At 32.0% G+C, this 15310-nt stretch overlaps 1 protein-coding gene across 1 annotated transcript in view; it reads right to left on the bottom strand.

The window, feature by feature from the left end:
* Positions 1 to 15310, bottom strand: part of LOC134715413 (ras GTPase-activating-like protein IQGAP1) — a 92140-nt gene that overhangs the window by 15770 nt on the left and 61060 nt on the right. Inside the window, exons 33-37 of the mRNA XM_063577572.1 lie at positions 13066 to 13133; positions 11476 to 11608; positions 10964 to 11066; positions 9556 to 9694; positions 7189 to 7276 (exon numbers count right to left, since the gene is read on the bottom strand). Of these exons, the coding sequence (XP_063433642.1) occupies positions 7189 to 7276; positions 9556 to 9694; positions 10964 to 11066; positions 11476 to 11608; positions 13066 to 13133 (531 nt within the window). The remainder of the gene's footprint in view (positions 1 to 7188; positions 7277 to 9555; positions 9695 to 10963; positions 11067 to 11475; positions 11609 to 13065; positions 13134 to 15310) is intronic.

Below are 15310 nucleotides of genomic sequence, written 5' to 3'. Positions count from 1 at the left end.
TGCAGCTTTTAACAATTTTTATCAAATTAATTGCATTATAGATGAAAAGCAGACATTTCAAAGGTGCAAAGAATTCAATATTAGGGCATACAGTCAAATATTTACTTAGAAATACTTCTTTGAAATCGTGTTTTTTATTTAGGAAATTTTTCGGTCATTTTCGGTAGGAGCCGCAATTTTTTCTCAGTTTTAAAAAATGTCATATTTGTTATAAAAATATAATTTACCGGTACATTTCTTTCATTTCAGCCATCCTTTGAAGTTTTTACACCTCAAAATCCTAAAACGGCGAAATTGTGTCCCCGGCGAAAATGAGCACCCCACTCTACGTCTTTTAAAAATAAATTGTTTCACTGAGCGCAGCTGGATACAACTGCAGATGTCCAACCCTAAAAAGTTGGGGTCAAAATAGACAAAAATTCACGCTTGATACAGGTCTGAATTTGGATTTTAACTAAATTTTTGACACATAATAGGTTTCTGACTTAGAATAGCTTTTGTGTAATACACTATGCTGTTAAATATTAACCTCCCAAAAAAATATTTAAAGAAATTTTCTTTTAATTTCTGAAATCTGAAATGAGAAAAATTGCCCCCCCTCCTTTCAATTTTTTTCACCTCTCCCTTTACCTTATTCCAAAAAAAAAAATCTTTCCCTCAAGATATGGTCAGTATCTCAATTCAAATTTCTAATGAAGTTTGCAATCATAGTTATACATTATAAAAGTTTTAAAATACAACATGACATACATAGTCATGGCTAAAATTAATATTAATTAATAGTAACTGCTAAAAATAAATTGACAACTAATCACCTCAAGACAATCTTCATTTCTTAATACATAATATACAAACAGTGTAAGGGAGGTATTCAAACAGTGTTCTTTAAATTGATTTGGAATACCTCCCTTACACTGCTTTTAAATTGTCTCAATTGTCATTTAACCAGAAAAACTTTTTTGCCCCTAATTACTGAATGGTTTGAGCCATAACCCCCCAAAGCCAATCCCAACCATCCCTTTGGAGTATGAAAACTTGTGGTATAATTTCAGAGAGATTCATACACTAACACAAGTTATTGTCTGGAAACTACAAAAATGATTATTTGGGCCCCTTTTTTGCCCCAAATTTCTAAACAGTTGGGACCATAACCCTCAAAATCAATCCCAATCTTCCTTTAGTGATTATAAACCTTGTGTTAAAATTTTATTGATAGACAATAGCGAGTCAACATTGTTTTCATATTTTATGCTTGATCTATACCTTCAGGTTTGCATCAAAAACATCATTATGTTGACAATAGCTAGTCAACATTGTGTTAATATTGTATAATATTATAATTCACTTTAAAATAACATATTTTTATTGGCTAATATGAGGGTGTTAATTTACTCTATCACATGGCTGAGTAGGTTACAATTTTTTTGAATGTTACCCTCTCGTCTAGACCAATCAAATATCGAAAATTTCAAGGACAATGAATTAACATCAAGTAATCAAATAAAATACTTAAGATCTACTTTCTGGCTCAGATGACTGTCAAAATGAAAAAATAAAACATCTTGCTTAACTTTTGTGTTTTTTTCTAATACTTGTAATGTTATGTACGTGATGTCATAAAAAATACTTTTAAAATAAAATCAATCTGTAAAAGACAATAATGATAGGACATTCAGTATAATAAATTAAATAACACATAGCTGAGAGGGTGATAGAGCAGACTGGTACCCCTTGAAAAAGCTTTGTCAACCTTGGCTTTGCCGTGGTTGACAATGTTTTCTGGGGGTAACAATCTGCTCTATCACCCTCTCAGCTATGTGTTATTTATATAATAGTCTATACCTTTCTGTTTACATTATTAACATCATTGTCATTGCCATGTTGACCATATCCTGTCAACATCATATTTATGAATGATATAAACTATTTTTATAATTTTTCTAATCCCAAAAGTTCAAAATCATTTAGCCCTAAAAAGATTTCATTTACATTTCCCTTTTGACATGTCTACATTTATTGATATTTTCAATATTTCTTGGAACAACAGCATTCATATTTAACAGCATAAAGTGTAAACAAACAAGATTTAAAAAAAATACCACAAATGCATACTTTTCAAAAACTAGAAAGGAGTTGGCCCTTCATTCCCTTCTAGTGAAAATCCCATTCTGAAAAATGTTTAATTTTGCCAATCAATTTGCTTGGTAACATCACAAAATGAAATATGTGAAATATGGTGTTCCAGTATACAGTTGGTCATCCATGATAACAAATGATATCTACTGTTGATGAGACAACCAAAGACCAAAGAACAAAGGAAAAAGGATTTAATACCAACACATAAACAGATGACTGTACAGAGTTCTACAAGAGGTCAAAACCCATACCATAAAGTAAGCCATTTAAGGTCTCTTAAAACAGAAAACAGAAAAACTCATTAAGGAAAACTAAATCTAATAAAAATTCAGTCAATACCATGAAAAAAATTATAACTGGAAGTTTAATATAACAATAACTTCTAGACAGGCAACAAAGTAAAAATCAAATAAAAGTTTTCTTTTGGAATTAATCTTAAAAATATGAATTACAATACCTCAAGCATCCAATAATTTCCATTAAAACACAAGTGTCCAAATAGAGAAATGATAAACACCAGCTAATATGACATTCAACTACAATTACCTGCAATGGCTGCATTATTGATGACTGTTTACATATCTTTCAAATAGACAAAAGGGTTTCACATTTTGGGGTTTACATCATGTCATTCTGTATTGTTATGAGTTACAATTATTGGTAAAAAAATATGCACACACTGGAATGTCTCGACTGCATTACTAACAATTCATATTTTGTTGATAGTCCTAAATATAAAGCTTTACTACAACACAAAAACTTAACACTGGGTAATGAACTGTAACTAGAGGCTCTAAAGAGCCTGTGTCGCTCACCTTGGTCTATGTGCATATTAAACAAAGGACACAAATGGATTCATGACAAAATTGTATTTTGGTGATGGTGATGTGTTTGAAGTTCTTACTTTACTGAACGATTTTGCTTCTTACAATTATATCTATCATGAACTTTGCCAATTAGTAACAGAGAACTATATTTGGTAAAAATTTACATAAATTTACCAAATTAATGAAAATTGTTAAAAATTGACTATTGAAGGCCGTACTTTAACCTATAATGGTTTAATTTTTAAATTGTTATTTGGATGGAGAGTTGTCTCATTGGCACTCACACCACATCTTCCTATATCTATATAAAGGGCAATAACTCCTTAAGGGGTCAACTGACCATTTTGGTCATGTTGACTTATTTGTAGATCTTACTTTGCTGAACATTATTGCTGTTTACAGTTTATCTCTAACTATAATAATATTCAAGATAATAACCAAAAACAGCAAAATTTCTTCAAAATTACCAATTCAGGGGCAGCAACCCAACAACCGATTGACCGATTCATCTGAAAATTTCAGAGCAGATAGATCTTGACCTGATAAACATTTTTATTCCATGTCAGATTTGCTCTAAATGCTTTGGTTTTTGAGATATAAGCCAAAAACTGCATTTTACCCCTATGTTCTATTTTTAGCCGTGGCAGCCATCTTGGTTGGTTGACCGGGTCACGCCACACATTTTTTAAACTAGATACCCCAATGATGATTGTGGCCAAGTTTGGTTTGATTTGGCCCAGTAGTTTCAGAGGAGAAGATTTTTGTAAAAGTTAACGACGACGGACGACGACGACGACGGAGGACGACGACAGACGACGACGACGGACGACGGACGCCAAGTGATGAGAAAAGCTCACTTGGCCCTTCGGGCCAGGTGAGCTAAAAATGAGGTCAAGGTCAAATAAAACCTGTGAGACTGACATGTTCATCATAAAATATTTCTATACACAAAATATAGTAGACCTATTGAATTTAGTATTAAAAAAAAAGTCAAAAACTCAACTTCCACCCACTGAACCATGAAAATGAAACTAAGGTCAGATGACACCTGCCTGGACATGTACACCTTACCATCATTCCATATACCAAATATAGTAGACCTATTGTAAACAGTATAAGAAAAGCAGACCAAAACACAAAAACTTAACTTTAACCACTGAACCATAAAATAAGGTCACTGTCAGAATACACCTACCAGTTGGTCCGAGTACACAGTTATTTCGTAGTGCATTTCTTTAAGACAATAAATGTAAATAAAAAAAATCCCACCTGCGCTTTCTCAATAACATTTTTACAGTGTGTTGTACTACTTTTGGGACAAATTATATCAAAATTATAGAAAACTTCATCAGCTCTAACTCAAAATATGGACAATTTTGTGTTAAGGGGGTCTTGAAATCTTTTGACAGCTTCCGAAGTGCTAATTTTTGACCTTTTTCAGCTGGACCTAACCACTACTTTACCTAAATATTTATGACCCAAATTTTTTTACAGTGTCATTTCACCCCCCAACTTGCTATATGAGGCATAAAACATGGAGAATTAAATTTGGAAGGGGTAGAACAAAAATTGGCAAGTTACACACTGTCCACATTAAGGACTATATTCGTGAACAACGAAAATCAAAGGACGATAACTGTGTACTCGGACCTAATAGGATAGAAAAAGTTGACCAATCTTTATAAAACTTGGTATGACACAAGCCTAATATATTATAAGACTGCTTACAAAGTTTCATAGCAATAGGATATATATTATAGACACTATGATTAATTCTATATTCAACTTTACGTGTTAAATTTGGACGTTAAAATTGAGAAATTTCAACTATCAACATTTGGGGCTTTTAAAATTAAAATATTGCAAAAAAATACTTTTACAATGCCTTAATATATAATACATCATGTATTTAAAGCAATAGAGTACTCATTTTATATATCAGACTTAGCATAATTTTTCAAAAGTCAAATTTATATGAGCCTGTGCCTAAAAATGGAGGTTTTCCAATGAAGGGGAGCCTTACATGAAGATGTAATATTTTCCAGCAATTTTAAATTTGTGAAGCTTTTTGATTATAAATGATCCTTACATATGTACTTAATGTACTTTAAATGGAAAGAAAACTTACAAATAACATATCATATTAGTTTAAAAGGGTCTTAGGCCAAGTATGACTAAAAATAATTTAGGGTCAATTTAGGCCGTAGCACATATTTACATTTAAAAATGCATATTGAAGCTATAGGAAATAAAAAATTGTGTCTTTTCTATCATTTCTATACTCAGGTGACATGATACAATAAATCTGAGCACAAAAAGCCTCTTACATTCAACTTTTTGAGCAGACAGTATGGTCTGATACAAAGATTTTTCACTTTGTAGTGAAATACTTGCATGCAATTTTAGTCTCAACAGGCTTATATTTGAACCACGTGGTATCCTACAGAGGTAAAGAAAGATATTATGTGAAATGAAACAGGTACAAAATACATTGTTAAGTGCTTTTTATACAAATTTAGTGAGGTCTTTATTATGGACTTCAACTTTTATGTACCATGCTCCTCACATTTAACTTGATCCAAACAGGGCGTTAGATGAGGGTCATTTATACAACACACTTTGCTCATATTGTCTGAGACAATCTTCTTTTCTGTAAATTCAGAGTTCACAAATGAGTAATACAACTGGATTAAATCATAGAAACACAAAAATTGACACATGAAAACATGTCAGATAGAAAGTCAAAATGCCACTTATGCATCAAAATTGAAAAAGCTATGAAATGCTTATTTTGACCATATAATGCCAAAATTGGTCATTTTTGCAGAAATTCTATCAAATAAAAGTTTAAATCCTTTCGTTTTATGCTATTTGACAAATTGACACCATCAAATCATTCAGGGAAGTTGCCAAAGTACAGATGCTATATTTCCTGATTTCACCTCTTAGGTCCGAGTACACAGTTATTTCGTAGTGCATTTCTTTTAGACAATAAATGTAAATAAAAAAAATCCCACCTGCGCTTTCTCAATAACATTTTTACAGTGTGTTATACTACTTTTGGGACAAATTATATCAAAATTATAGAAAACTTCATCAGCTTTAACTCAAACTATGGACAATTTTGTGTTAAGGGGGTCTTGAAATCTTTTGACAGCTTCCGAAGTGCTTATTTTTGACCTTTTTCAGCTGGACCTAATCACTACTTTACCTAAATATTTATGACCCAAATTTTTTTACAGTGTCATTTCACCCCCCAACTTGCTATATGAGGCATAAAACATGGAGAATTAAATTTGGAAAGGGTATAACAAAAATTGGCAAGTTACACACTGTCCACATTAAGGACTATATTCGTGAACAACGAAAATCAAAGGACAATAACTGTGTACTCGGACCAGTTGGACACCTTACAATCCTTCCATATACATGTATAACCAAATAAAAGACCTATTGCTAATAGTATCTGAGATATGGATTTGAGCACTAAAACTTAACATTGTTTACCAATCCATAAAATGAGGTCACCGTCACCATCAATGTCAAGTGAAAACTGTCTGACTAACAAACATATGATGTCCTTTCAAGATATGCAAATACCAAATATAGTTATCCTATTACTAATAATAAGAGAGAAATGAACTTTTTTTCAAGAAGTCACTGAACCATGAAAATGAGGTCAAGGACAATGGTCATGTGACAGATGGACACTTTGTTACAAGAGGCCTTTAAATACAAAGTATGAGTCTTCAAGGTCTCCCACCTTCTTAAATAAAAATCTATTAAGAAATTAACTAATGCTGCCATTGGGTCACTATCCCTATGTTCAGCTTTCTGCAACAAAAGTTGCAGGCTTAACAAAAGCAGTAAAGATGTCTAAATTCCATTGGAAGGATAAATTTATCAACAATTAAAGAACATTAGTGAGCACGTTCATGTAAAAATATCAAAATGCGAGTTTAAATTATTGCAATTATAACCCTGTAGCTTTTTTCACAATAATAAAAAAATTGCAATAACTTCTGAATTTACAGTATTACTTCAAAGACTACCCTTTGAATGAATTTGATATCATGATATGGAAGTTCAATTGAGAGAATTATATTTCTCTGGGTGTAGAAATCATCAACACCTAACAATCAACACATCTTAGTTATTTACTTACAAAAGACATTTCCTATGAAAGACCGACTTATGATATGCGATAGTCATAATCAAATAATACCTGTTCATCTGTAGAGGGATTTTCTAACATTTGCTTTACATTTTCTGCTGGTTGACAGGCTATAACATCAACAACCATTCTCTTTGTCCTGAAATAGACCTTGTTGTAATTAATAAAACAAAGAAGCACAAACCCTTTTAAGGAAGTATCTGCTTGAACACTGAACCCAGATGGCATTTATTTCATGACATTGAGATAAGAAATCAGAATGTGTGCATTTTATTTCTAAGCATAATGGAACTCAAAATTCATCATTATAAAGCTGATAATCAAATATGAAAGCTTTCTCTTCAGTAGTGAAAATATGTGATCATTCTTTTAAAAGTTGCCTCAGCTCCTTAACGGGCCCATACAGTGACTTACAGCTATTAATTTCTGTGTCATTTGGTGTCTTTGCTCACCTGATATTTTTGTTTACAATTGATGCATGAAATAATTCAACCATTATACTTTTGCTTTAAGCAAAAATCTGCATTTAACCCCTATGTTCTATTTTTAGGCAAGTCAGCCATTGTTAGTTGGCAGGCCAGGTCATTGGACACAATTTTGTAACTTGATACAAGGTCAAATATGTCAATTTCCAATTGCAACACATTACAGTCATTATAAATGAATTAGCAACAACATGTGCATCATCTAAGAGTTTGGAATTGTTTTAAGTTAATTAAATATATTAATTGCATGCCAATTTGATGAAATTCATTATGCTGCAGTAGTCAATTTACACGTGTGCAAACAAATTTTATTGGATTTAGAGCATAGGTTTATTCACAAAGTGAAAGAAGCACATCATATTAGAAAACACTGTTAAAAGTCAGCAAAAAGAATCCCAAGAATTCAATAATAAAACCCCATTGAAATTGGTAAAAAAATAAGCAATTTAAACAAAGTATTAGAAAAGTATTGCTTTTTGCTCCTTTTTGGTTCCTAATTCCTAAACAGTTTGGGCCATAACCCCCAAAATCAATCCCAACCTTCCTTTAGTGGTGTCAAACCTTATTCAAAATAAATTTGATAGATATTCATTCAATTAAAATAAAGTTATTGTCTGGAAACTAAGTATCTTCAGATGAAGCTGACAACGACTTGATACTAATATGATGATTGTGGTCAAGTTTGGTTAAATTTGTCAAGTAGTTTCAGAGAAGATTTTTGTAAAAGTTAATGATGGAAGACAGGTAATGATGCCAAGTGATGAGAAAAGCACACTTCACTGGGGAAGGTGAGCTAAAAACAAATATCAACATTTCTAAATATATAAATAATTTTTCCTTTATGAATTTAGAAAACTCATCATTATAATAAAATGTATCAATAAACATAGAATGTCTTAGATCCTCATATAATGAACAATTTAAAAGAACATGCTTTTCATCTTCTAAAAAATTTCAGAGAATATTTTTAAGAAAAATCTACAGCCATTGGATGGTGTATGTACAGTTAATAAATGCAAAGAGATGGAAGATCACATACGTACCGATTATCAGGTTATCTGCATGTTGATATCGTAAAATATCAGCTGCGAGACATAATATGAAGCTTTTTGTCGAGTGAGCGTAGCGAACGAGATCAAAAAGCCTTCATATAATGTCAAGCAGCTGATATTTTACAATATCAATGTGCAGATCATCTGATAATCAATTTATCTGGCTATATTTGCGTGTTTCAGAAGTGTTTTCTTTGTTTCACCAGAACACAAAAGATGACTTGATAAGTTCGGGTCAAAGTTATTAACGTTGGTTCAAACATTATGACGTCGCTAATATGGCCGGGTCAAAGTTATTAAGGCCGGTTCAACGTATTTGACGTCACAGAGACATGATACGGAATAATATTAAGAGCTGAACCAAGTGATATAGACAGTGGGACTACCGATAAAGGCAGACTATTGGGTAGTTGAACCTTGTCATAGTTTTGCAATGTTTTTATATATTTAACTGACTCAGAATACTTATCACTGGATGTGCTGAGATGACATTTGCCATCAAAGGCAGTATATTAAGGTGGTACCTAACACTACAGGGAGATAACACTGTAAAATCAGCTAAACTTTTTAATTACTTTGTGTTGTTAAAGGAATACTAAGCTTCTAAATGATCAAAATTAGTGTTTGTCAAACTGCTATGTAACCAGTGTAATTTTTCTGATAATTATGGTTGGTTCAAAATTTAAGAAAATTTTGTCAAAATTTTATGAAAATTAAACGAGCCAAATAAATTTCAGTGAATGTGTTGGGTACCACCTTAACTTCTATTTTGATTTGTTTGTGTTGCTCATAAGCATGCCATTAATGTGTATCAATAACATGTATAATGAGTCTTTGTTTCAGTCAATTACTATATAGTTATAATAATAATATATAAATACCTGATCAGCAATTGTTTGACATCAGCTTGATCATCTTGTGGAACTTCAAATTTGTTTGTCAAAGTGAGTGAAATTTCAGTTTTACCCAGCTGTGCAATCAACATTTCTTGTATCTTTTCATCCTCAGGGATTTCTCCACCTTTAAAATTAAATATAAATAAGGGACTGCTCTATATAAACAAAAAGATTAAAATGTCAAAATATTTTGTTTATGTATTTAAACTTGACTTTCTTCAAATCAAACTAGTCTGGTATTATTTTAATTTTAGTTTCTTGTGTACAATTTGGAAATTAGTATGGCCTTAATTATCACTGAACTAGTATATATTTGTTTAGGGGCCAGCTGAAGGACGCCTCTGGGTGCAGGAATTTCTCGTTACATTGAAGACCTGTTAGTGACCTTCCGCTGTTGTTTTTTCTATGGTCGGGTTGTTGTCTCTTTGATACATTCCCCATTTCCATTCTCAATTTTAGTTTTCCATTTCTGTAAATGTTTCCAATCGACGAAAAACATTTATTTTCATGAACTTGTGAAACTTGTTTTCAAAAAATATGTTTTCTTGATTCAATTATATTTTTTCTAGAACCTTACAATTAATAACAAACTACAATGTGTTCAAGATAGTGATTTTTACAAGGAGAAAATTTAAAGGACTACTACAGATAAGCAAGTTTGGTTTTTATTTACCTGTTTATTAGAGCAGATTTATAGAAATTATTAACGGATGGATAACAACAATTGAAATGGCTGTCAAGAGAAGGCTGGACATTCAAGAAAATTTGAACTTATCATCAGAAGACAAAGCTAAATAAAATGTATATCTAAGCTTGATATAGCTCTGAATTTGGACTGTGTTTAAACATTTGACACAGGAAAGGTTTCTGACAAAAAAATTCCAAAATTTTCACTAATTTCAAGTGTATTTTAATGACTGGAACATTTGACAGGCTTTTGCCAGGGAGCTGAAAGCCTATGAAGGGGAAAACTCACATGAGCTAATTCTTAAGGCCAGTAAATAGTTATCAAAGATACCAGGATTATAATTTAGTACGCCAGAAGCGCGTTTCGTCTACATAAGACTCATCAGTGACGCTCATATCTTAATATTTATTAAGCCAAACAAGTAAAAAGTTAAGGATCCAAAATTCTAAAAGAGTTGTGCCAAATATAGCTAAGGTAATCTATGCCTGGGATAAGAAGATCCTTAGTTTTTCGAAAAATTCAAAGTTTTGTTAACAGGAAATTTGTAAAAATGACTACATTATTTATATTCATGTCAACACTGAAGAGTTGACTACTGGGCTGGTCAAAGTGACTGAAATTATCGAAAGATTAGGTGAAAAATGTCAAACAATATTTGTATTTCATATTTCAATGTCACAATTAACTTATGTTGACAGAATGTACCTAATAATTCTATGACAGTGGGAACATCACTTAAATCCTCCAATAACTCATGTAAGGAGTCCTGGGAATCCGGAGCAATCTGATCTTGATGTTGTAGTAGTAGCTGTCAATTATAAAAATGTTCAGATTAGGAAATATATCATTTTTTTTCAGAAGATTTACAGAAATATAAAGATTAGATTTTGCCATCAGATATTAAAATCAATATTTTGATCTTACAATTATCTTATAATATTTTCTTACAATTGACTTTTGAAATCAATTTTATGTGTAAAGAATAATATCTACTCTATAATTTAAATTAAAAATATTTTACATTAATTTTTATTCATTGTATGAAAAATAGAACGTTCATTTTGATGTCCATTTTCTCTGAACTAGTACATGTTTTTGTTAAGGGGTCAGCTCAAGCCTGCCTCCTCTGGTGTGGAATTTTTTCATGTCTTCATAATAATTTCATATACCAATATATGCCTGGTAATATTTAAATTGAATGATGACATTTAATGTACCTGATGAGTATCACAGACTTCCTGTGCTGATATATATATGACTGGTTTGGTAATGGTGACTAGATCTGTGTACTGGTCTACATTAAACCATACATCTGGTTCAGGTACCTCACAAGCTTCCATACAAAACTTCCTAAAACACAATACTAAAATATATGGCTGAATGGATCTGATGATTAAAGCCAGTTTCAATTTGATTTTCATAATTGTGTACTTATGATGTACTGTTACCCCATTGTCCAGTGTTAGGGGGGTTGTATTTGCCTATTCAAAGTCAGAGGCAGTATTGGATATTCTTTTTTGTTTGTTAATTATTTTGAACATAAATCAGGCTTAGTTTTTAATATTTGTAACTCAGTGGTTGTCATTTGTTGTTGTATTTCCTATTTGTTTGTTTGTTTGTTTGATTGTTTTGTATATAAACCTTGCTGTTAATTTTCCTTGTTTGAATAGACAACTTTCAAGTTTGATGCATTTCCGTCAAAAACTCTGGTTTTAGTGAACATCATTCATCATTTAGGTGCGTCGTCACTTCTGTTCCAATGTTGAGCGAGTGGGTGGAAAACTATATATCTATATTGTAGGGAATTGTGATTAAGTACCTACAAAACACCTATTATTTCTAGTTTATCCTGAACAATGACGATCACTTAGACGCTTGATGAACGTTAATAGCGCAGGGATACAGGCTACCCCCTCTATCTGGTAAATGACGTCACAAAGGCATGCATAATTGATGAGTTTTTTCTAGTGACGGATGAACTTAAAAGTGGTGCATTGTTTTACATTGTTATTTTATATTGTTTTACATTGTTATTTTAAATAATTTTTATTTTAATTTGCTTGTATAGCTTATTATACAGAAAAGGTTTGGACAACTGTTGAAATCTTTGTCTCAAATGCAACCACCACATCTTCTTATTTTGTGAAAACATTCAAATTTCCTACCCAATAACACCATGAACACTCATTCTTATCAATAATATATTATTGATCTATCACATGTAGTTCCTATCAAACTTGAGCAAAAAACATAACAAATATACAAATCAATCTAAAGTTGCTGGGCCACAAACTAATGTGCAGGGCTTCGAAATAGTCATCAACCTGATATGTACAACTTGAAAGAATATATTATTAATCTATCATAAGCAGTTCCTATAAAACTGACTTAATCAGAAAACCTAACAATTGTTGAATCCATCACTGTTGTCAAAGCAGCCATCATGGCAAGAAAAGCACCATCTATTTCATTAATTCTGTCACAAAAACATTCATTGAGACAAGACAAAAATTGAAGTCACTAACCCTTAAATCAATGAAGACAAACGCATGCAAATGCCATTGAAATAATTCTTTTTTTTTAATTTTGAATGCAAAAAGACCAAACCTCTCTCTAGCAATGCTCTAACAAAAATAAAATTGAGAAAGGAAATGGGAAATGCGTCAAAGCGACAACAACCCTACCATAGAGCAAACAACAGCCAAAGGCCAACAATGGGTCTTCAATGTAGTGAAAAACTCCAGCACCCGTAGGCATCCTTCAACTGGCCCCTTATAAAAAGTCTATTTCATTATAAATCCACTTACTTGAATTTTTCATGAGCCTCTCTGATGTAGTTGTTCATACTTGCTAAATAAGAGCTGTCACCACCAAACTAAAGAAAATTACAGATATCAATTAATATACAATGATATCATTTTCTTGTGATAGCTCTCAAGAAACTCTAAGGATTTCTTTTTAAATAAGAAGACCTCATGTATTTGGACCAAACAATCTCATGAAAAAGGTTCAGGTAATATAACAATAAAAGGTCAGGATACAGTTATTTGCATATGTTCAATTTATATCTACCCTTCACAACATTAAAGATACTAGGCTTAAGGAAGCTCGCTTGTCATGTTTTGGAATTTTGGTCAGATTTTCGGAATCCTCTGGTTTTATCCATTTGAATGCCTTAACAAAATTTCCCCGGTGACCCCCATTTTTCTTTTTATAATTCTTTTACATGTATAATGATAAGCTGCCTGTTAAAGTCTTATAAAATTTTAATTACTTTTTAATAGTTTTTGAAGACTTAAACTTGTTAATGATAAAGCTATGAAAAGTCAAGAGAGAACATTTTCCCGCCAAAATTTCAATGGCTAATATCTCGAAAACAAGCACGGTGACCTATATATTTTTTTGGCTCTTTTGATTCCTTTATTAATCCCCTATCAATATATGCTAGTGTTTTGAAAAGTTTATTACTTTGAAACTGAGAAGCCAGCTCCCTTAAAATTTTGTCTACAAAAGACTTATCAGTGACACTCTAACTAAAAATTTAAGAAGGACAAATAAACCTTTGATATGATATGATAAAAATTTTTACATGTCAGAGAACTTTCAATGCAAATTTCCATATAGTTCATATTCCTAAGGGGCATAACTCTTATAAAAACCAGAATGTGTCCTAAGTACACAGATGCCCCACTCACAATATCATTTTCAATGTTCCATAGACCATGAAATTGGGCTTTAAAAGCTAATTTTACATTACAACTAGAAAGATCATATCGTAGTGAACATGTGTACAAAGTTTAAAGTTGATTGACTTTAACTTCAACAAAAACTACCTTGACCAAAATTTTTAACCTGAAGCGGGACAGACAAACAAATAAACACACGGACGGATGGACCCACAGACCAGAAAACATAATGCCCCTCTACTATGGTAGGTGGGGCATAAAAATGACAAGCACTGATTTTTATAAAACCACTAAAGGGAGGTTGGGATTGAATTGGGTGGATTATGGTCCCAATTGTTTAGTAATTAGAGGCCAAAGAAGAGACTCAACTATGCATTTTTGTAGTTGCAAGGCAATAACTAGTGTTAAAGTGCATGAATCTCTCTGAAATTATACCTCAAGTTTCCATACTACAAAGGGATGGTTAGGAGTGACTTGGGGGTTCTGGCTCAAACCATGTAGGAATAAGGGCCAAAAAAGTGCAAAAACAAGGTTTTTTTCTGATTAAAGGACAGTAAAGTCAATTTGAAAGCAGTGTTAGGGAGGTTATCCAAAAGTAATCTTTGAATTACCTCACACTGCTTTTAAATATGTGTATTGGAAATTTGCTAATAACTTCAGTATAAATAAACTCCATTAGAAAATTGCCAATATTTTTAGTATAATAAACTCCATAGGAAATTTGCCAATAATTTAGTATAATTGGAAATTTGCCAATAACTTTAGCATGATTGGAAATTTGCTAATAACTTTAGCATAATTGGAAATTTGCCAATAACTTTAGTATAAGTGAATATAAATCTATGACATTTTAAAACAAGGTTTGAAATATCAAAAGGAAGATTATGATTGATTTTGGGGGTTATGGTCCCTATGGTTTAGGAATAAGGCGTCAAAAAGGGGCCCAAATTAGCATGTTTCTAGTGTCCATACAATAACTTGTGGAACAGTGTGTAGAATTGTCTAAAATTGTATCACAGGTTACCACCCCACAAAGGATTGTTATGTCAATCTGTTTAGGAATTAGGGGCAAACAAGAATGTGTCCATAGTACACAGATGCCCCACTCGCACTATCATTTTCTATGTTCAGTAGACTGTGAAATTGGGGTCAAAACTTTAATTTCGAATTAAAATTAGAAAGATCATATCATAGGAAACATGTGCACTAAGTTTCAAGTTGATTAGACTTTAACTTCATCAAAAACTACCTTGACCAAAAACTTTAACCTGAACTTCACACTATCATTTTCTATGTTCAGTGGACCATAAAATTGGGGTCAAAACTATAATTTGGCATTAAAATTAGAGAGATCATATCATGGGGA

The sequence above is a fragment of the Mytilus trossulus genome, chromosome 4, assembly GCF_036588685.1.
Source record: "Mytilus trossulus isolate FHL-02 chromosome 4, PNRI_Mtr1.1.1.hap1, whole genome shotgun sequence".
In the NCBI taxonomy this organism is placed as follows: domain Eukaryota; kingdom Metazoa; phylum Mollusca; class Bivalvia; order Mytilida; family Mytilidae; genus Mytilus; species Mytilus trossulus.
The sequence above is the reverse complement of the archived record's forward strand: the minus strand, read 5'-3'. Positions and strand labels throughout refer to the sequence as shown.